The sequence below is a fragment of the Diadema antillarum genome, unplaced genomic scaffold (assembly GCF_040938485.1).
Source record: "Diadema antillarum isolate AM-2024a unplaced genomic scaffold, OU_Dant_1.0 seq00000846_RagTag, whole genome shotgun sequence".
NCBI classification, from domain to species: Eukaryota; Metazoa; Echinodermata; class Echinoidea; order Diadematoida; family Diadematidae; genus Diadema; species Diadema antillarum.
Window position 1 is genome coordinate 828220 of NW_027271720.1, and position 24306 is coordinate 852525.

The 24306-nt window shown below is 39.0% G+C and overlaps 2 protein-coding genes across 2 annotated transcripts; one reads left to right on the top strand and one right to left on the bottom strand.

The window, feature by feature from the left end:
* The first annotated feature begins 2830 nt into the window (after positions 1 to 2830).
* Positions 2831 to 3847, top strand: LOC139740270 (cannabinoid receptor 1-like). Its single transcript, XM_071650853.1, has one exon. It carries the CDS (start codon positions 2831 to 2833, stop codon positions 3845 to 3847), a length of 1017 nt encoding a protein of 338 aa, XP_071506954.1.
* Positions 3848 to 12065: 8218 nt separating this feature from the next.
* LOC139740271 (glycoprotein endo-alpha-1,2-mannosidase-like) lies at positions 12066 to 19409 on the bottom strand. The gene is made up of 3 exons (XM_071650854.1): positions 18707 to 19409; positions 16021 to 16130; positions 12066 to 12878 (listed from the first exon to the last, which is right to left on the bottom strand). The coding sequence occupies exons 1-3, from the start codon at positions 19401 to 19403 to the stop codon at positions 12186 to 12188; spliced, it is 1500 nt and encodes a 499-aa protein (XP_071506955.1). The 5' UTR covers positions 19404 to 19409; the 3' UTR covers positions 12066 to 12185.
* Between the last annotated feature and the right edge of the window lie 4897 nt (positions 19410 to 24306).

Genomic DNA, 24306 nt, shown 5'->3' on the forward strand with positions numbered 1-24306 from the left:
TCAAGAAGTTTTCATCAGTAAATTCAAAACACACGGGTTTAATGAGATCAGTTTGTGTGTAATTATAGAAACAGGGCAAAGTGCTTAAATTGTTTTGTCCTGCGATTATAGAGGACGAGAGAGAGAGAGAGAGAGAGAGAGAGGGGGGGGGGGGTTAGGGGGAGGGAGAGCGAGAGCGAGCGGGAGAGAGGGAGAGTGCAAAAAGTAACAACAAAATCCCAGCTGTAATTGGCTGTATTCTGCGATAACATTATTTCATTACGATTGCGGCGCAGAAATTAATGATGGACTGACGGTACATTTTACGGCAAATGTTTCTTCCGTAGTGAAGCAAATATGCATAAAGTGCATTCCTCAGTAAGTGAATGCTCCCAGTGATGAAGGGGAAATTCATATGAATTTCATGTGCTTCTAATTACAGCCTACAGGCAGTGTTAATATCATTTTATTATTTCCGATATTTCACATTTTCCGATATTTTACATTTAGACAGAACAACCATTAATAAACATAAAAGCGAAATAACATCATCCCATGTTTGATGCCACGGAGCAAGAAATACATTGTGATTTGATTGTTTTCGTTTCTTCCCATTCCAAAATAAGTCATAAATAATTTCAAAGGGCTACATAATTACCTTTCAAGTTGAAACAGTTATATTTCCTATCTTTTATTGGCCGGTCTTTTGAATACCAACTGGAAAATTTACAAGCTTAGCATAACAGTCTCTAAAATTAGGTCATTCTATTCCGTAGACGTTTGCTTTGAGATAACAAAACGGGAATGTCAGATAATTGACATTAAACCAGCAGACATCCCCGTTGTTATTCACGACCTATCTCATAAACATTCAATAAAAATTGGTTGCCTTTATCCCACTTCCTCTATAAGACATCAATTCTCCTCAGCCAACTAGATTAATTCGGGCAGTGATTAATGATTAGGGGCATGGATGATGATTTTGCAACAAAAATACGAGTCTGCTATCAGCAAATTATTTCGATTGATGGCATTTGTGTCAGTGTATGTATACATAAAGGTGGGCGCGCTGTGGCATAGTGGATAAGACTCCCGGCTCCCAATCCGAGGACCCGAGTTCGATTCCCTTCCAGTGCTTACGTCTTTGGACAAGATATATTTACCTATCCCCCTCTCGATCCAAGTGTTTAAATGGGTACCTGGCAAGGCTGGGGTAAGAATAATGGCAGGACCCTCTGGTAGAGCAGTGGAAACACTGAAGAGGCTACCCTGGATAAATAAGCCATCATTATTATTATCATTATTGTTGTTGTTGTTGTTCTTCTTCTTCTTCTTCTTTTTCATCTTATCATTATCATTATTATCATCATCATTATTATCATTATTATCACTACAATTATTTTTATTAAAGAGTCTCCAAATTTCTACGATCCTTGACAAAAGGTCCATAGTGAGTCGTGTCAGGTGAGATTAATTTTTTTTCTTCGTGAAGGGGGAGAAAGGGTTGAAATGGTGACCGTTCCATCAGCCCCTTTGTTGAATTAGTCTTGACATTGACTGCTACAGAATTTCTGCTCGATACACAGCCTGTGGTTATTAACTGTCTGAGCAAACAGCGGTATTCATTGTTTTTGTTTTTTAAAACAGGCTAGATGAAAATTATTACTTTGCCATGACGTAAAAATGTCATCGTTCCCGCCTCGCCCTTGCCGTATAGATCCATAACCAGCCACTGCTCGTCTGCGTTATGGGGGAGATCTAGGTGGACGCATTTTATATCTATGAAGAAACAATGATCTTGCAATCAAACAGGAGTTTTCACTTCTAATGACCTCATTTATCACGTAATCTGCATCAACTACACGGTGCTTCCTCCGCGTTAGTCGCAAAACTGTCAATTATTAATCGTACCACCCGATTAGACACTAGCTACCGTTTCCAATGGACGTTGTCACAGAGACAAAGTGGCGATGAGGAACATAACCATTTTCACATTAATTTTATGTAGGCAAGCTTTTTTTTTTATTCGACATGGAGACAGAATCGTATATCATCATGGCCATTTCACAATGAAGACTGGCAGACAGAAACCTCTTAGTCATTCTCTGCATCAGGACTACGGCAATGAAATTGTGACAACGGCCTTGCGTGGTTATGACTATAATATGCATCATCTCTTGACTTCGACTTGTCGAGTACTCTTGTAATTTCTAGAGGCTCTGCCGGTTTGTTTTAACACAGTAAAAACGTTTGATGACCGTAAGGTCATCTTGATCCGTATTACACAGATACGGTTTGGCTATAAGAGCTTCATGTTGAGTATTTTTTGAGTGTTTCTCACTGTAACAGGTGTAGCTTCCTCCGTGTCAAGCGCAGTTTACGCCCGGGACCCATGCTTTAATAGCGCGACACCTATATGGGGACAGTACAGTCAGAGCGCCGTGATCAGAGCCAATATGGATCTATACTCCATGCTCATACGAAACGTACATTTGACACTTATTCACCTTGGAGTTAAGACCAAACATTAAAGGAATATGAAAAAAAGAAACACTCAAGAAAACGCTGTCGCATTGATGCATTTTTACGTCAAAACGTGATCATCTGGGTAACCATGTACTTTTGAAACCCTTGTCACCATTCTCAAGTCTGGATATTGAACATGGTCTTGCGGTCTTGAATGACGTGTGAAAAATGCACAGAGAGTCAAAAGGGGCCCTTTGAATTCCTAGACTATAATCATGCTCCAGCCGAATGATACAGAGTGTTAGACGCACCAAGTGGTGTAATCACAGGCTTTAGCATTGGTGTATGATTTTGATACAAGATCACCAGCACTACGTTTTCGATCATGGAAGCATCACCTATTCCATATGAGTTCCAGTTTAAGACCGATCTCATACTACTTCCGGTCTACCTTGCAGTCATCGTTCCAGTTTCGCTTGTTAGCGCCTTTGGGAACTCTCTTGTTCTGGCCGCCGTGTTTCGCGAAACTAGGTTCAGTCGTCCCTCCTACAGTATCGTGGCTGCTCTGGCGTTCCTGGACGTGTGCATCACGGTGGTTGCTGCGGCCCCAGCCGCGATTCCATCCTTCATTCCATCGCATGTCGTTTGTTCATTGACGGTGCAGTATTTTCTGTTCTTTCCACGTGACGTGCTCGCTACGGCATCATTTATGACGATTCTCCTCATGACAGCGGAAAGATACTTCTCGATAGTGTCGCCTCTTCGTCATCGCCGGATCGTAACGAAACGGCTCGTTCGTCACGCCCTGGCTGCCGTGTGGACCTTCAGTCTGGTGCCCAGGTTGCTGTTCTACCACTACGACGACGACTGGGTCGACATTGCAGTCTGTGCAGAATTGTCCCTCCAGCAAGCTGTCATGATGACCGTTATTGGGATTGTTGGAGTCGTCCTCCTCATACTCATGAACGTCCATACCCTGGTGCTACTGAGGCGCCGCCTTCAGATGCGAGCTAAGCAACGAGTGCATATCACTCGAAAGTGCGTGGACTCATCTCGCAGTTCCAGTGTCAGCGACTCCTCGTCCTCGAACGCGAAGGCGAACAAGGCTGTGGCCGTTGTCGTGTTCTTCTTCGTCGCGTGCTGGCTACCTGTGATCTGTTACTGCGTGATAGAAGCTGTCAGCCATTACGTCGAGATCGACCTGGAAACACTTCACGTGCTAAGAGTTGTTCTGACACTATTCCTCAACCTGAATGGAGCGTTGCGTCCGGTCATATACGCCAGGCAACACCCCTACTTTCTCGTCGCCTACTGGAACATACTCAGACGATCCAGACGCGTCAGAGAAAATGAAGAAAATATAATGTCAAGCAGTGTCAGCCGAAAGGTTCGGGACAGATAGGAGTGGATGGAATACAAAGATAATCCACGTCCATCATAGGAGAACGTACCCGGACAACTTATTTGTGTCATTTTCCTCTCATTTTCCTTTTCTTCCTTTTAGTATCAAGAGATCAATCAATGCGCTGACGCTGTGACGGCTCCCTATTTTTGGAAGGCCGGCTGATTGCGATAGCGTCTATACAACTTTATGGTTTGCATAGACCAGAACTGGTTGATGGAATACACATGATCGATCTTGATTGTTGTAGGTGGAATTCATAATTATATGATTAAGGAGTTATTGTGATGAACACAGTTGCGGAAATTCGTAAAGCCCGACGGTATCATACCACTTTGGTTCGATATCATTTTAGTCGCGATATACATCATGATCCTCGCAGCCTAGTGGTGTATAGTTGCCTTGCCGTTGCAAAAGTGTCATCACTACCAACCTGATCACTGACTTTGAATTAGGAACTTATGAGGTGAGAATTAGCCAAATTTGTACTTATGCAGTACAATTTAGGCCTACAATCAAACTATATGAGTGTAATACGAACACGCTTGGAATCTTTAAAACAGTGATCAGTGTTTTCACATCAACGCAAGAGTATACAGATTCAGATCAATGCGACGACAAAGGAACAGACAACTCGCCAGGGCCCCTTAAATTGTTTCGGATGAAAGGGCAAGAAGGTAAAATGGCGCCATCTGAGGCAGGAACACACCCTTTCGCTACATGATCTAAACTACAGAAAACCACATTTTCGTCATCTCGTGCTAAACAAGGCAGAGACACCAGCCCTTCTGTTTTCGTCGGGACATCTCCCGCTGTAAGACCATTTTCTCAAAATCTGCTATCCCGCTTATGCTTGAATTTCTCCCTCTCTTGCTATGTGTCTCCAGCCTAACACGTATTTTCTCTCGCTTAGAATTTGATTAGCTCTCTCTTGCCCGACATTAGTTTTATTGAATACATATATGTAAAAACTAGGCTGAAACATAGCACCAGAGAACATCCATTAACCTTAGCGCTCCCAGGGCTTGCTTCAGGACTCTGGAACCCGGTCGGAAGTTGATGTCCTCTATATAGGCACATGTATGATCGTCTAATCAAGAGTCTTTAGTTTGCTCGGGGGAGGGGGTCCATATACGCATGCAGGTGATCTTTAAAAGGTGCTTTGAGTTGGGATCTCTGACAAGGCGTTTAACGAGTCTTATTTTATGGCCATCCGCTCGTTAAGGAAAAGACAAGGCGCTTTTAGGCGAGTTCGCAAAGCCACCTTCTCGCCTTCTTGTTCCAAGCATTTAAGGTACCTTTGTCAACTTTAATACGTCGCTTTCGCCCGTAAACAAGACTCTCATTAATGATATGAACTCTCCTATACATTTCTCGTCGATTGTAAACGAAGGAGCTTTGGCTAGTTGTAAGAGCCCCCTAAATTCTTCACGCTTTTTCACAGTTTTGTACACTTGAAAGTCATATTCTGTTGGTGTCGATATTAATAATCTAATGTCTTTTGCATTGGTATGGTTCTTTTTGTATTGCGGACAAATCTGTTTGTCAAGCTTTAAGAGGCGACTTTATACATATTGAGTGTCTATGTGTGAACATGTGGGATCAATGCATTAGACCACACCCTAAAATAACTGACTCGAATAGAGGTGTATGCAAGAAAAGGGGAATAGAATAAATAACACGTCAAATTCGTGCAGAACTTGAATACCTGTATAAATAGAGACCTAAAGAGTCGGAGTTCTACCGTAAGAGAGTAAAAAAAAAAAAATCATCACAAACGTTCCTTCCGGTTGTTGTGACGTCAAAGCAAGTATAGATTATATTAACACTAACTGTTCTCATGTAATATTCTCTCTCCAAAGTCCTAGCAGCTTACTGTGATTTCAGGTCAAGAAAAAGGAAAATGTGAAAATCGATCAAATTGTAAGAGGAACTTCTGAAACAGTTTATACTGAATAAATACAAATGAATAACAATTCAGACAATTTAGGTGTATTTTGTTGTCAATGGAAGTGATTTTGAAAGCAAATGATATCCTTCGTATAATTATGACTCCAGATAAAAGACGCGTAGTCATCGTAATCTTGATAAGTAGAAAAAAATTGTTATTTAGAAATTGTGAGTAAAACAACAAGTTTGTATTGGGGATACTGGGGGGGGGGGGGGTGGAAGGGGATAGGAAGATGGCAGGGTAATCTGCATACTACTTTACAACCATATAACTAGTGTAAAATAAGGTATTGAGATATAAAGGTGGAAGGTAGGCCTCCCTCGTGTAAGCGGACACCACATGGGTATCTCGCTTGGATATTATACGACAACCATGTTCCCCCGTACACTGCTATTTTGTACGCTGACTTTATTCAATTTTAGTTCAGAACGTCAGCTTTCACCCAATTTTGAAGGGACTTACTAAATAAGATTTTTTTTGAAACGTTTGTTCAACAACAAGCTGATTTTCTGATTTTATTGTCAAAATAAGCTTGTCACAAGTATCCTTATTTATGGAATTACGCACATAATATGGCGATGTGCATTGACTAGTGTCGCATACTGTCTTGCGCCTATGATTCTTAATACCTCCAGGCTCCATAAGTTCACGCAACGAGGGGAATATAATTTTCGTCCATTTTCCATGGACAAACAGGTTTACATCTTTGAGTAGCAGGAAGTTATACATGTACATACATGAAATTACCTTTGCTTCCGTGGAAGAGTGATTAAATTATCTTTTGTTTCTTTTTTGAATTTATCTTTGGTAATGCCTTATCTCCCTCAAATTCTCACTCTCTACGTCACACACACACACACACACAAACACACACACACACACACACACACACACACACACACACACAAACTTGCACCTAGGCTATACGGCTTTGTTGCCTATGGAAACAATTCTATATTGGGCCTCAACTACACTAGTGTATGTCGTACATATCTGTCTGACGAAAGAAATATGAGACAGAGGTATGAAATGTACGTTTTCGAAACAGAAATACCTTCTAGAGACATGTATTATGTTGACACTCCACAGATACTTTTTACATTGTAAAAGCCACTTGCACACACGTAGGTCACATGAACAAACATACATACAACATACACACACACACACACACACACACACACACACACGACACACACACATAGACACAAAAACGACCATCCACGATGCATAACATAGAGTGCTTGTTGATTCACAACAGACTAGCACATCAAGTAAACACACAAGAAAACTTCGCAAAACAAATACTGTACACCTTTCAGTCAAGATACACGACGCATTTTTAGGGTATAGAAAAGAATATGAAAACTTGATAATTTATTTGGAATGATTCAAATATATACAAATACCACTGGTGACGTAGGGTGACTTACATAACAAATGGGATCAAACGAATTATACAAATTCTCTCGTCGGACCATGTAAACCCTTAGTGAACTCTATCGATATCCCCTAACTAATGCATTCCGCTCTTTGTGACCATCCCCCTCACGCCACAGATTAGATGTTTACAGTTTGTTATTCCGAAGGTTCGTTAATCGCAACATTAAATAAAGTTCATAATTCCGAAGGTTTATTAGCAGGCACCTTGGTTTTGTTTTGTTTTGTGTTTGTTTGTTTGTTTGTTTGTTTGGTTGTTTGTTTGTTTTTTTGTTGGTCTGTTTGTTTCATTGACTATAACCTTGTTTCATTTTTGGATTGAGGAACCTTCGGAATAATCAACCTTATGCCATTTTAGGAATAATGAACCTTCGGAAAAACGAACTTTTTTTTTTTAAAATTTTCGAATGAACCATTGGAACAACGCTACAATTAATGTTTGGTCTAACAATCCCTATTTCATTTCAGATTAACGAACATCTAGGTATGGGGATAATTTGTGTATGTAGAAATATCGAACTTTTAGAATAACAAACCTTATTATTTCATTTTCGGATGAACAAAGCTTCGGGATGACGAACCATAATATTATTTCATAATCGGATTAACAAACTTAAAAAATAACGAACATCACTCGGATTAAAGCGTGTGTAGAGTTGCCTGCACCTCCTGGTATTTTTATTGTTCTGTACCTTCTCTCGAATCGATCTTCCACCGTCTTGAAACGCCGTGCTCACCTTTACAACATACATTCTTTGTTACTCCTGACAAACATAGATCTTGCCCAATGATCAACCATTACACCAACAGTTGTTGTGTGTTATGTTGATTCTATATCATACTTAAATATACATGTATTGATAATGACAACAGAATTCCTGGGTATTAATTCATAACAAGTTGTGATAATTGTAACAATAATAATAATCAATAGTAATATTGTTTTCATAGTACGTACATGTATTATAGCAATAACAAAAATTTTTATCAAAGTGATAACAATGTTAAATCATGTGTAATTCAAAAGAAATCTTGTGATAACAATAAAAACTACTATTAACATTATAATCATGATTGTCATACCATTATTTTCACATATGTATGTAACAGTCCAATCTATAATTGACTCTCCACTGGGGGGGGGGGGGGGGGGCAAAGTGGACATTAAATGCAACTACGATGTGTTAGCAGTCGCGAGGTGGTTATGATGTTGGATGTAACTTAGTGTGGGCATACAGAGTTAGAATGCAATATACTACTATGAACTACACATGCAACTTGTAACTGGGTCGGGGGAGGGGGGGGGGATATCCATGAATTTGAATACATAAGTACACTTATTACTAGTCTATTGAATAGTCCCACTTCTTTGCATTCGTGTAATACATAAATACAAAATCTAGATGTACCCTGTGAAACAATGCCAAAATCTAATAATCCATGATCCTGGATCATATACAATTATTAAATCACTTTCACACTCATGTCTGAGTAATACACAAACTGTCCAATCAATGTATATCATGTGATATAAAAAATTCCCAATGATATCTTCTCAACTCAACAATATATACAATACAAAAACCTATAGACATGAAATAAAAAACACCACAACAACACATTTTTTTGAAAGATGTGTATATAACTATGTTAATGAATCCTGCTTAGATATTTCTTCAGCCCCTCTGGCTATGCTACGGAAAACAAAAATGGATTAACATAATTTTGCATAAAATGCTCAAATGGAATCCATGCAGTTAGCAAATTCATTAGCAAGAAAGAGAAATGCCTCAGATTGTCAGAACCTAAACTAATTCATCATTTTGCACTGTAGAGTTACAGTGTAAACTCTATACTTTCTTCTGCTTCAATCAAAAAGAAGAAAAACAGAACATAGACAAAATCATAGTGCTGTAAAAACACTTTGATATCAATGCCATACCACAGTACTTCATTTTACCTCAAAGTAGCACTTATCTGTTGCAGATGGGCTGGTTTATTATTCATACCAGACATCAAATACAACATGTACATATCAGTCGCTTACCTAACTCACAACTCATAACAGATCATGAGTTTATCATGTGCCACTATTTTCCACATCACCATGAATGTTTTATATACATATCATTTTTACACATTTGGCAATTATGAGCAGCAAAGAAATTAGCAAATATATCAGTAGCAAAGAAACATTAAAAAAACAATAATTTTGTTTCACTGGGACACACAAAAAACAAACAAATCAAATTATGTGAAATCAAGTATAATTTCATAACATATCACTACACAAAATGTCCATTGTGCAATACAAGTGTATTACATACTCTTTTCCTTTATAATAGTCTCAGTAGAACTTGTCCTTCTTTTTTTCTTGCTAATGATGTAACAGAATTACTGATACATCAAACACAATTTCCCTGTCCAAAGGATATCTAAATACTAGGATTCCAATATCTGAAACGGGAAATAAAATCACAATATGAATTAAGATCGTTGATGTCATACCACAAACCAAAGTATACACTGTAGTAGAACTTTAATAATGGATTACACATCGGCAGTCACAAGACTACAGGTTTCTAAATATTGCACAATATATATCATTTATGATGCATCTTCTCCATTTTTTTTTTTTTTTAATTTCAGTGAAAAGTTACTTTCTTTAGAGACAGGAAAGAGCCATAAACTTTCTAAACTGCAGTGGAGAGTTACTCATTACATAAAATATGTCATCTTTGACACGATAGGCAGTGAATAATGGATTATGTCTTGATTCCTGAATCAATAAATCTTGCGCAAAAAATATGCCATATTTGATAGAAGCACAGTCTATAGCGTGATTACAAGTGTACAGAGCAAGTATTTGGATGTCAAAATACACATGGTGTTTCTTTGTTGCCCAAGGTCATTACCTTCGAATAACAGTTGTACTGTTACATTTGAATAAAACTACAATATAGGAGCATTCCCATAATAGAATTGTACACAAACATGTACACATCTTGCCATAATGCTGTGTCCCCCTACAATGCTTAAAAGAGTTCATCACTTGATTTATTGGAAAAAAATATCAATTAGGGTGGTATCATCTTCATACATTCCCTACCTAGCAAAGGACAAAATATGACAATAACAACAACATATGTAAACAAAAATTATAATTCCCCTAGTAAGATGAGAAAATACTTTGCAATAAGAATGCCTCTTGTGCTCTGTGCATTTGCACTATTAATGACACTGTGAATACAGGCGACTTTTGTTATAATGAGGAAAGCTGAAAGTCATACCTAAACATTTTCTCTTTAGTGACGCATTCAAAGACACCATGAGGGATTTCAGTCTTTTTTGCTCTCTGGCAATTTCATGCATCTTTTTACTGGATGCAAAACTATCAAAATAACTATGGAAGCTTTGATTAAAAGTAATCTTGGCTTTATCAGAATCAGAGCAATTCAGTTAAAATCCCAAGGCAAGAGTTCAAAATAAGCACGGACTTGCTTGTCATGCTAAAGTGAGTAAGAAAGACTTCACCGACAAACACTAAATTTCTGTGATACAATTTGTTCATAAGCTATCCACTCTTTATAAAACAAACAAACTAATTACAAACAAACACACAATCAAGCCAAAATAAAAAAAAAAAACAACTTGAAGACACTTGATTTTGCAATATATTGAAGGTGAGACCTAATTGCCATGGTCACACAAAATGTATTGTGAAGTACAGGAAACAGAATTTGCATGCACCACGTAAATGCTCAATTAACCCTTCCCACACTATCAAGATGTACCTCTCATTCCCCTTGGAAGCATGGAGGTTAACTTCATCCTGGCCAGAAAGGTCCATAACTCTAACTATTTGGCCGTCTGTTCCAATTCTCACAAGTGTTGCCCACACTACAACATCAAAAGAAGGAAGATTCAACAGAGCAATCAGGAAGTTAATTGAGTACAGTGTATTCCCATTATAATGAAGTCCTCGGGACCTTGATTTTCTTCAGTTTTATCGAAATTTTGTTACAATCAAACAGTATAGTGCATAAACATAATATACATGTATAGATGATAATTCTGGGACCTAAATTTTTATTTTGTTGTGACGATAATTCTGTTTGTTATAAGCAACTAATTTCTTCACCCGACACCTTTCACACTGAAGGGCAGCGAGCCATATAAGAAATCACAACTTATTAGAGCTAGATCATCACCAATTTCATGCTGGCTCTGAGTATGCACCGCATCAACAGCGAGGGCAGTGTAGCACTACGCACCTCACCACTGGGCAGCATGTTCTCGCAACACCGGACAACGTGCACCATACCACCAGTCAGTCATGACTGTTTTCAAAGGAAAACTTTCCGACCAGGCAAACTCCAGATTAACCATTTCTGAATAGTCACCACAGATCAATCTGATGAGAGAAAAGGGTAACTTCTCTAATTTTCACGGCAGTTTCACCAGTGTCTAGGAGAGAATATACTACTGAAGAATTCCAGACAGATGAAATCTTGCACTAGAACATGATGGAAATGTTGCCCACTCTCAAATGGCCATTAAAATATCTTGAGAACCCTATAGATCACACACCACAGAGTCATAATTTGAGAAGGGTGCTGACAGTTCTCAGCTGATGGTACTGACTGCTACCTTCAACAAATTTCGGCCATTTCTTCTCATTACTCACTCCTGTTACATTTCAAGCTACATTGGATTTAAATATTAATGACTTGACATGGTATGACAAGAATAAATATGCAAATCCCTACATCAAATCAAATTTTGGAAGAAACAAATCTGAGAATAATTTTCCCGATGCAAGTCAAAACAAAATAATTCAGATTCCATATATTGTAGGCTGCCTTTCATGACATGCACTTCCAGGGCTATGGTTGTGTAGCCTGGCATTTCAATTTGTCCATCCAAGGTTTATCAAACATGCTTCCACTAACCACCCGGTAGGGTCTTGGACCACTTTTGCGTCAGAAGCAGATATTTGTTGGGACCCTGACTGCCATAGTCCAGGTAGGTTAAGTTGTTGAATTTTTTGGGCACTGCACGCTCGATCTGCGTGCCCTCGTGCCACTCATTGAAAGAAGTGATGGTAATGATGCTGGGCTTAACCTCCAGTGCAGCCCGGAAGGCGCGGTCGTAGTAGTTGCCCCCGTCGCGCTGCCTGGTGTTCATGCCGTTCCAGGGCCTGACCCGCGTGTCGATGTACCCCGGCCCCACACTGGGCAGGAAGAGCAGACCTCGCTTGTTGGCAAACTCCGCCAGCAGTTTCCAGTTCTGCCAGCGGGATGCGTAGGTGAAGCCGTTGCTGGCAAAATAGGTATAGAACCCGTCGAAGCTTCCCTTTATGATGTCATTCTTGTGCTTAGCCTCCACGTACAGCCCAAGAAAGAGGCCATCGTACTTGGAGTTCCGCACGGTCAGCGGTCCGTCGCTGCTGAACACCTGCGCCCAGGACGAGGCATTGGTGAGGTAGGAATCGTAGACATAGAACACGGGCAAAGAGCGACCGCGCCGATTGTAGCGATAGAAGGCTGGGTGAGCTCCGTAGCTGTCGACGATATACCTCACATCTTGGAGGAATGATTTTGCTGTTCGGCCTTTGTACGGCTCACTGTGAAAAGCCACCTGCACATGGAGGAAATGATTAGATTTCATTTGTGGCATCGATATTCAGTCTTACTGACTTTCACTAGTACTATAGTTTCTTGATAACTGGTGGAAAATACACACAATCTGAAACCATTATCATATTTCATGATAGAGCTGGTATTAGTTATACATTTTCATGATTTCCATGATGCAAGTTGCTAATGACAACTTATGTTTTTTTTTTCACTCGCTTTACACTGCACATTGATTCTGACCCAAACAACTGTCACTGCAGACAAAGAAACATACTTACACACACTAAATGCCACGACAATTTCATTATTAAGATAATCACTGTATAACAATGTAGAAGAAAACTGAAGAGAAGCTAGGCTGCCGTTTGAAACATAGCTTGTTAAAACAGCAGCAAACATCCCTCGCACTCTAAGTCGCTACCATGACATCCTACAGTAAACACAGACAGATCATAATTTAGAAAAACAGCTACAAAATGTCTCTGAAAATGATAATAAATACATGTCAAAGTGCAATGCTAGGGACACTCGGACAACCATGGAATCTCAGAATCATGTCGTCCTCGCCCTCTGCTTTTCAAGTGCTGACGACCCTAGTCATGACATACCGGTATTAAACTAAAGAGTGTTCTCGCCGACAACATGACAGATTAATTATAAATAGTGACGGCACATGATTTGTAAGGGACGGGGTGTCTAGAAATTTACCACAATCCCACACACTGATTTATCAAACTGCAAACAGTATGCCACTCTTCTCTTGGGGTCATCTTTATGTCACACTGTAAAAAGGGCAATATTTGCAAAAGTTAATATCGATGTATTCGGTCTAGCAGAACGGAATTTGCATGCCACATGTGATTTCAACACTCTGTTTTCAATACTAATGTTAGTAACAAACACTGAAACATTATAAGGAATTCACACAAGCAAGCAAAAGAACACAAAAAGCTAGAAACACACATTTTCTATGTCCACCCAAACAAAAACAAAGAGAGATAAATATAAATTCTCACATATTCATCTGAAAACAAATCACACCCTAAATGTCATGCTAATTCACAGATTTGCTTGTTTTCTCTCTATCCCATAGTAATACATATGTATTCTAGGTATCTGATATTGTAAATAGTATTTCAAGGCACAACATACCACACTAAGAGAGAGAGAGAAAAAAAAAACCACAGGTGAGAAAGAACAAATCGCTGATATATCTAGCGAGTCTAAGTTGTTTGTTTGTTTGTTTGTTTTTTGCGAAATGAAACTTCCTGATAATTTGCGAGTGGTTAAATTCACAATCATAGAGTGCAATATCAAAATAAACATGGAAATGTATGCGTGCATATTGCATTCATGTCAGGATCAGAATATTTTCGCATTTTGTAAAATCTACAATTATCACCTGGATCTCGTAAATAATTCAAGAAAACATAAATCATGCAAAACATACGGCGTATAGCTAAAACATATAAAAATTGTATAAAAACAAGATGCCAAGGTCAGGAGGAACATGCATGTCAGTGGGACAGGTAGAGACAAAGAGACAGACAGACAGGGTTACAGACAGACAGACAGATAGACAGACCTTTATCTTATGTGCAAGAGCCCGGTCCAGCACTTGGGGAACGATGTCATCGCTAGGGTTACCAGCATTGTCTGCCATGGCGGGTGGATACCATGAGTACACCATCACACCTGCAGGTTGTAGAATGGTTTCAGCTTTTCACCACCTCATCCATGTTTTTATACATTGTATGGGAGTATGAGCTTTGTTTGTTTTGTTTTGTTTTATATTTTTTCTTTTCCTTCAATCACTTTAAAACCTGGTAGTGTCCTGGAAGCAAAGCATCTTATACAGAGAGGTCATGGGAGCAATCATCAGCACTTGTCACCGTTTTAATTTCCTTGATAGTAATAAAACGGCGATGTATTGAATTGCCTTGGACTGCAACCTCTCACACGATGCGCAATATCCTCTTTTATGCAGGACTGTACCGTACTTTGAACGTATTTCGGACATTTATTGGTCAATGTGCATTAGCCATCACACAATGCACAACAATTTATCATCTTTCAGGTAGGAATGCACTTTGATGAACGTTACTTCGGACATTTATGGGTCAATTTGCACTAGGGCTCCTTCTTGATAAAAAATCTAAGCAAACAGAGCTGAGTGGGTGGAAAGAGGCTCTTGAGATGTTGGTTAGCTCACCGTTCATCATAACTGCCCAATGAGAATCAAATTTATGGTCATAGTTTTCAGGGTGCTCTGTACAAAGTTTTCTTTTTCCTTCTTGGCATGTTGGATGCGAGAGCAGGAATGATGAATGGCGTAGGGGAACAGATAAAAGTGATTGGTGACGATTCTGACGCATGCATGATAAGGTATACAAGGGGGTGAAAGAATGAGCGCAATATTCTGCATATTTTGGACTTCTAAGACCCTTCACTCACGTTTGAACTGCAACCAAAAACATCACTGATAAAATGAGAGAGAAGTACATGTGTGTGTGTTATCCCTGGTAAGAGGATATGTTAGCCATGCCCAACCATGGATCTTCATGAGCCACTCTTCACCACTCTTCATTGAGATGGTGTGCAATGCATTTGTGTAGTGATATTCAATAAATTTTACTAGCTGCTGATACCAGTTGACCCATGAAATTTGTATAAGATAAATACACCATAGATATCCACATATATACAGTACTTTGCATGCAACCGCAGGAGAGCAAAGGGTGGCAACAATTACAACAACAACAGCAACAACAACAAAGAGATGGTTAAAAGACAGACATTCAAATGGAGTAGTACAAAAATTGAACCCAAAGACATCTTTTTACAGTGGGGTGATGGCAAACTTGACCTTTGACCCTTCACATACAGATGTACAAAAGAGCACACAAGCAAAGCACATGGGCAGAAGCATGGAGTTAAAGGATATATACATTGAAAATGGAGTGCACATCCAAGCCAAAATGAAATGCAAAATAAAGTCAGAATACTTGTGGACAGCAAAGTGTGAACTCCACCACAATCAACTTGTGCATATTTTGTAAATCGCTAGTCTATGTAACAGCCACGCTACTTTTGCCTCATTAGCAAGTAGCACATTAAAGTGTGACAGTGGAAAAAGAACCAACCTTGAGGCCGTGTTTGTGGGCAGTGTCAAGGTAGGTGGGTATCAGGTCGTCACTGGGTTTACCCTGGTCATCGGCCAGTCCAGCCGGATACCACGATATGGACAACACCCCTGGGTTAAGCACCACATACCATAGTGAGGACAGTGGGTGAGGGAGAAAGAGAGAGAGAGAGAGAAAGGGAGAGATAGGGAGAGAGACATAGATGAGGGAGGTTTCTGTAAAAGTATGCACAAGCTAGTTGTTTGAAAAATTTGATTGAATGTGATGGTATTTTTTCTTTTCTTTTTTCCCAGGGTAGGGTTCCAGTACATATCTTTACCTTCAGAACTAATTTTGCTTTATAAGTTGTCTACACTGGGTGCAAAAAAATAATGTCCTGACTATACTGTAAAAGTGGATATTTTCGCGTGACTAATTTTTCGCGCTTGGCCGGGTCGGAAGAGTTTCGCGTGTTTTTAATTCCACGGAATCAAGACATCACGCACAGGCACATATGGCAAGCAAAAATATTCGCGTGCTTTTATTTTCGCGATAGTTTCTGGTTGCGCGAAATGCGCGAAAATTTGAACACCGCGAAAATTTCCACTTTTACAGTATATAAGAAAGACAATAATGAAGAATTCTTCTCTTTTTGGCAAAAATAACTTTATGCTTAACTCTTTATGTGCCACGTTCGCACCTCCGACTCAGTCGACGGCGTGCCAACTTCGCATATTCTGCTCAACAAACAAAGCCGCCGAGACCGATCGATAAACCGCTAATTACTGCTAATCCCGCGGCACAATGAAAGCGTTTCTCGTGCTTTTGTTCCTCTCATATACGGCTTGCATTCTATGTGGTGATCGACTATCAAGCGATGTTCCCAACTAAATTTGCTCGTACATTTAAGTTTCTGTCACGGTTTAATGTGCAAAAGTCATGTCTTTATAGTAATGTAGCAACTGCTCATTAAAAGAAAAATTGAAAATAGAGTCATCATACAATTCATATCGAAACAAAGCTTGGCATTCTTCTTTAACTTTGCCTACTTTTATGCCCATCAACAGAAATTTGTAGAAGTTATACAAATTGGAAAACCAGAATTCTTTCTCAGAGCATGACTACCTTCGTGTCTCAGAATCACGTGGCACACAGGGGGTTTCCACCATGGCACATAAAGAGTTAATTGAAAACTTGCAATTTGTTGAAGAGTTAAATTTTCTAATTGGCAGTGGTTATCCGAACACACAGGAAAGAAAGAGAATTTGAAACAAAAAAACCCTTGGGAACTATATACATGACTAGTCATCTCACCACGCCTATCAAAGTATTTTGAACCCTCTGATGGAAAGTATACAATTTAAAAGACTGTGTCTAGAAAAGCTCCTGGGTTCCAAACACTTAAGGTTATTGAACTTTTGAGTATGATGGTCACTGCACTTTTTACCAAGTCATTATGAGAGACAAAGAGACTTCCACCTCTGTTGTTATGTACACACTACAGGACATCATATATTGCTCAACTGGCATTGAAAATGTAAAAATCATTGTAAAACATAGCAAATGAATTAAGCCGATGAAAACAAACACATGTGGGTGCTGAAAGAAACAATGCTACAAATATCAAACATGAAAGAAAAGAGATGACGCAAAAGTGATGAACATAATAGTTATGCTCAGAGGGTGATCCTTAAGCTTGGGGATAAGCTAACTTTGATGATAAGCCCTATGGGGCGCCAAGTGTCTCATGGCCATGTCCATCACCGAAATGACTAATTTTGTAACAAACCAACAGTGTGACACTTGGCGCCCTATAGAGCTTATCTTCAAACTAGTTAGCTTACCCTTGAGGTTAAGGATCACCGTCTGAATGTTAACAATAGTGATATCTAACTACAAATGTACTTGCCTCCTGGAGAAATGTGAATTACAGTGGCTATGTCACTGGCCACAATTGTTATTCTTTTAATTGTGAGGTACCGAATTACTGGTCTACATTTTGTAAGGTCATTTGCATTCAAATATGACTAATTTACCTACTTTGTTAAAAAAGAAAAAAAAGTATTCAACTCCATTATTTTCTATTCATTTTGGACTGTCAGAGCAAATTGCCCAGATCTATTCTATTTTACTATCTCTGCAAAAGTCAATTTAAAAACAGAGAGGCTGCTCCTTCCCTTTCATTGTTCCTATTTTCTTCTTTTCCTTCTCTTGGTCTTCATGATCTTTCATCAAGTTCTGGAGGCATACGGTGTTACATACACAATGTAAATGATATCTGATGACAAATATTGACGTATTGCACCAGCTATATTTTGTGACAGGATGACATACGGGAACACACATTTAACTTTCACATTGATGAGGAACTTAAAAGAGAACACTCGAAAGCCAGGGGTGTGTGTTTTGAATGAGTTGAGAAATGAGGAAGAGCTGGTGAAATAAGAGAATTTAGTAGATCTATGTAGTTACAATGTATGACAAAGTTTAGGTAGAGAAAGAGTCAACATTCATGCTTATTGCAACACACACGAGTGGTTGTCTCCCCTACATTTGATTATCTCAAGTTGAATCAAAGTAATAACTTTTCAAATCGATGAAATTATTTACATTGATGTAGGGCAATTTGTCAATCAGTTGCAATAAAAACATAATTTTGTCTTATTAACTTCTCCAAACCATGAATGTTTGAGACAGTATTCCTCACCTATTCCAGCCAATCTGAGTTGCTTCATGTGATCCTCAATGATGGCGGGATCCCTTGAGCTGTAGCACCCTAGCTGGGGGTAGAAGTTGGCCCCTATCTCCCCCGGAGGCTTCCATCGACCCCGGGGCCACTTCTTCGCCTCTTGCTTGTTCCAGTGAGGCAGCAGCTCATGGTTCCAGTGGAGGTAGGTGCTGTCAAACTCCGGATTGCCATACCAGGGGTAGTAGAAGGTGTGAAGGTTGTAGTTCGGGCGTGGCCACGAGGACGCATCCTCTTCCGCGTTGGTGTCAGGTGGTTCCCCTCCAGGCCCTAAATTTGGGTTATTCTCATTTTCTCTATGCGCACCATCTTTAAAAGGCTGAGGAAACTTTGATTTGGAACTGATATTTTGCCTTACAGGAATGTCATCCCTCAGCTTTGAGATTGTCTTACTACTGTTCCTCTTCCTGTCTCCCTGTTCTCCTTGAGTCTCTCTGGCTGAGTACTCCTGCTGGTTGGCCACCCCTGCACCCTTGCCTTTCTGGAGGATGCTGTTCTTCTTCAGCTGCTTGAGGATGTTCTGCGCCGCTTCCGCCTCCTGGAAGGAATCGACGCTCATCAGGTTGCTGATGGCCACGAAGCACCCTGCCAGGAAGGTGACGACGATGGCCATGCCCAGGAATCTCCAGGACCTCCTACCCGGGCGGCAAACAGTCATGATGTCCATGTGATTAACACCAGCTGATTCTGTTTGTTGATTAAGTGGAGGGAAAGAACACCCAACGTGATTAAATCTTGTATAACAAGTTACTTTGTATAAACACACACCTGCTCACAATGCATGGGATAGAGAAGCTTAATTGTGTCTCAGAAATGTATCTATCAAGAACTCTGCACAGCGTATCAATGCATTATATCACAGTACAAAAACTAAGCAATACTTGACACAATCATGTATGCATTACTTTCACTGCACTGCACATTGTATGCAAGGCCATGTGTTGGTGGTAATACAACGCTGCACACTGGCACTGGTCCAACGGTTCCTGACCAGTAAAAATCACTGTCGGACCAGTAACTTTTTCAGGAATGGACCAGTACAAAGTGGAAAAACTGGGTACCTACAGGTCTGACCTGTCTGTTGGACCAGTAGAAAATATGGGTTAGTGTGCAGCCCTGGGTAATAGCAGACACAATGCATTAAATACAAAAGTGAATATTAGTGTACATCTGGAAATGTTGTGAATGTCAGCGTCACATAGTTGTTAAGTTCATTTTGATAAGACTGAGGAAAATGCATCGTCTGAGACTCTCAGGCAATAGTCGACTTCTGCATGTACCGAGGGATAATGTGCATACAGTGTACCTTGTACACAAGACTTTGCCATAGGGACTTTCTGTTTTTATCAACTTGTAGCCAATTATTCAATATTACATGTGTCGTTGGCTTTTTTATATGCAGCGATGACTGTATATAATACAACACATAGTCTGCTTGTAAATATCTGATTAATCCTGCATAAACCTGGGCTACGCAGGGTCCTTGGAGAAACAGTACTCAAGAACACATTAGGTATGTTCAATGAGACAGTATGCCCAGGATTCGACCTACCAAGTGTAATTTCCTATATACCATAGGTCACAGGTAACTGAAAGACAATGTCAATGCTTTTCCTGGTTAGCTTGCCCAACAGGTACAGCCTTGCCTTCCTGGGAGATTCTGTTCTTCTTCTCTACCTGTGTGATGGTGTGGCATTAAAAAAGAAAAAAAAAAATGAGTAGAGAACACATTCCAAAAACTTAAAGATTCCTTGGAAAGCAGTTACCAACTTTACACCTATGATATTGCACTGCATGATACCACACATGTAGACCTATGTCTTTGGGGGGGGGGGTGTCATTTAGAAATATATATCCAAATATTATACAGGGGTGACACACAAAAAGTATTTCCCATCTTATAATTTGTTATATGATAATAAACAATATTAGCAACAGCAAAACAGTGATACCACACATTGTAAATACATATTGAAAAACTGCATTTGAATATCTATATGTGCACTTTACATGTATTGGCAAAAGAGCCTAGAGGATAGGGGTGTCAGTTTCAAAGTAGATATAGGGCAACCAAGCAAGTGCAGGTAAAATATCACAATGCGTTCGAAACAATTAACTTTTGAATACAGATCGCTTGCATATATATTAAATCACATTTTTCCATGTGACACACACTTTTGAATTCACAGTATTTCTTTAATCTTACATCTATAACTTAGTGTAAGTATAAACATCATCTGTGAGTAAAATTTCAGACAAGTTGTGAAATATTTTTGTTTCTATTGACAGAAAAATAGTGTAGAGAGTAGTAAGACACTTAACAATCATCATATTCATAGATCATACTGCACATTCAAATGGTTATCAAGCAAGTTTACAGGAATATAGCTGAGTCGTACACTAGTGAATGTAGATCCTTTCTAAAACATGTTAGTCACTAAAACTTTAAGTTTAAATTTTATTTAGAATAGTCCAACTCCTTCACAGAGTTTATGCTAACATTTGTTAACATTTAAATGTACACACACAAACAAACCTCAAACAAAAATCTAAACGAGTTTCGTATATGCCATCAGCAAGACTGCAAGGTTAAGAAACTATGATATAAATATCTATGAAACAGCCACTTCAAAATTTTGCATCATGTTTGCATCAGGAAGTGCATATAAAACAATCACTAACGCCCATTAGAGCACGTGGGACTAACAACCGTAACTATGCGCTTTGGCCAATTTGTGCTTTCCTTTTGAAATGTGTTCTATAATAAAGCTGACGAAAATCGAATTTTCTGAAAGACTATTGGTAAACGTTCAGTCAAAATGAGAGAGACGATGCACAACACTTACCAATTTGAATGGTACATGGCACGAAACACTTGCCGGGGATTCCCTACGAAAGCCCCGTTCGGATGAGCGCCGAACTGCTTTTGGGGTCGTCGAGAGAACACGTCGCGGGGCCGCGCCGCGCCGCCCGGTACGGTTCGGACGGTACAGTGATGAGTAGCTAGCTAGCAGGAGGGCCTAACCATGGGGCCTTTTTGAGGTAAATAGTACAACATAGGGTGTTGATCGTATTCAGTCGTGGATGGGCGAAATTGGAAATCTTCTGCAACGATCGGTACTTATAAAACCCATATTAAACTACAAATATTTCTCAGACTTGTCTTAACTTCTTTGGAGGACGAGGGCTAGGGCTACCCCGCGGACATGATTGAAAAAAGTTGGAAAATGGCTTGTGTTTGGTGTAGATATAGCAAGTTACCGGAACATACATGTATTTCATATGACTACACCAAGCAAATGAATGCAAAATGCCAAAAACATCCTCTTTCTAAGCATTCTTGTGGTAGAATTACATAACCGCAATGTAAGAGCATATATCTGCAATTTGTAATGCACAGACACAGAACAAAAATTATAACAGAAATAGTTGCCATAGCAACCTTAATTGTAATAAAGTGATTCAAGCAAATCTTATATTTCTGCTGTGTAATTACTTTGTATCGGTACCTACCGGGTACCATCTTATATAATTTCCTACAATCAGTTTTCTCTCATCAATAAAGTTCACATATCATTATCTTTTTCCCTATACTGTGATGTCGTATTTTAATATACATGTATTTGAAATACATAGGCCTGGTACTAGTCACACAATAAAAACATAAATAATGCCTCTTTGTAACAAATGATTTTTTCCTTTTTTCCCACCTCTTTTTTTTTTTCTTTCATGTAAGAGATGTGACAAGGGCCCATCACAAACCAACTTTGGCACAATTATGAAAATACATGTATTCCATAATAGCAAACAGAAAATGGTATTGGCTATATATCATTTTGCCAAGATTGGAGATATGAAAGGTTTAACGATGTACATCACAGCGGATGCACTTGTAGGCCATGTGATGTTGATGTTGGAATGTTCCATGGCTTTATCCATCATAAATATCCTCTCCACTCTCAAAACTTGAGATATGGCTTATTTCAATTCTCACATCACAGCAATAAATTGTTCCATCACAGTTACTTGCTTTTTTTTTTCAACTTCTCCAATGTTACCACAAAACACTCAGACAGAGAGATAGATTGAGAAAGATGATATCAATATTGAAGGACATATACAGAGATAGAGAAAGTAGACATTTCTTAACGGTTGAAATGGAAAGAGACAAAATACAGATAGACAGAATGGATAAAAAAAAGTATATATACATATATATGTACATACACACATAAAGAAATGAATATAAGATATACAATGTACATCCAAACACTCACACACAAATGGATATATAGATAAAAATGACATAAATAGAAAGAAAAAAAAAAACACAGACCAAATAACCATCCTACAGACAGATAAGGTAGCTTTAGAGAATGAATAATCCAGGCTTTTTTTCTTTTTTTTTGTGGGGGGGGGGGGGAGGGGTGGCAAATTTTTAGGCTTACCATCATAACTCGGAGAATTGTAACCAAATCTCTTTCATACATGGTCAAATTTTTTTAAAAAACAAATAAACAAACACACATACACACACACACACACACACACACACACACACACACACACACACACACACATTTCACAGATATCAAATCTCTGCAAAATTAGTGAGACTTGTGACACCATAGTACGGTATTTAACATGAGGTAAGCATTTTAATAGCATAAACAGTAACATTCATTCATTATCTCACCATCAGCACCACAGAAATCATTATTATTATATGTCTGTACCAGTTAACTTTTACAGTCTTTTATTTGCATACAGGCATAATTGACAGTTCGTTTCATTTGGCAATTCAGGGAATCATACACAGCACACAGTTTTATCTGAAAGATGGTGCCTAAAATCCAGTCGACTCCTAGCATGCAATTTATTTTCGTAATATCAAAATTTTATCATAACTAAACACATACACAATAAAACACAAACAGCGGATAATGTTGCGGCCTGAATCTTTACTTTGTTGTAACCGGGATTTTGTTATAACCGTGTTCGTTATAACAGGTGCACTGTAGTAATTTTTTTTTTTTTTTTTTGTGACTGGTTCATGCACCATTTGTCAAGTAAGGTTGTCTCTTCTATGGTATCACTCATTTCCTCCTCAAAAAGTGAATGCTACATCTAATGACAATCATAAAAATGAAAACTGTGTCATAAGGTAGTCAGCTAAGCTGATATAATTTTTGTCTTTCTTTCTCCAACAGGACTTACTTGCTTGTTTCTCCTGTAATTATTCTGATACTGATGTACTTGTAATTTCCATGAATATTATAATTACCACCAAGTTTTTTTTTTTTAAAAAACTTTTGTCTGGCTCTGCTCTTCTTCTTCTTGTTTGTTACACTGCTTTTAAAAGAGAGTGTACCCTGTACAGGGAAATAAGTGCTCCATTGCAGTGAAGAGATAAAGCTGGTAGTTGCAATGCCCTATATTGGCATGGCAGAGTCTGACGAGTACATCGCACTGCATTATATCTGTTGCACGGTTGGGTGTTGGTGGGTGGGCATACACGTGATCAGCAAACTTCCTCATTTAATCTGAAATGTCTTTAGTCT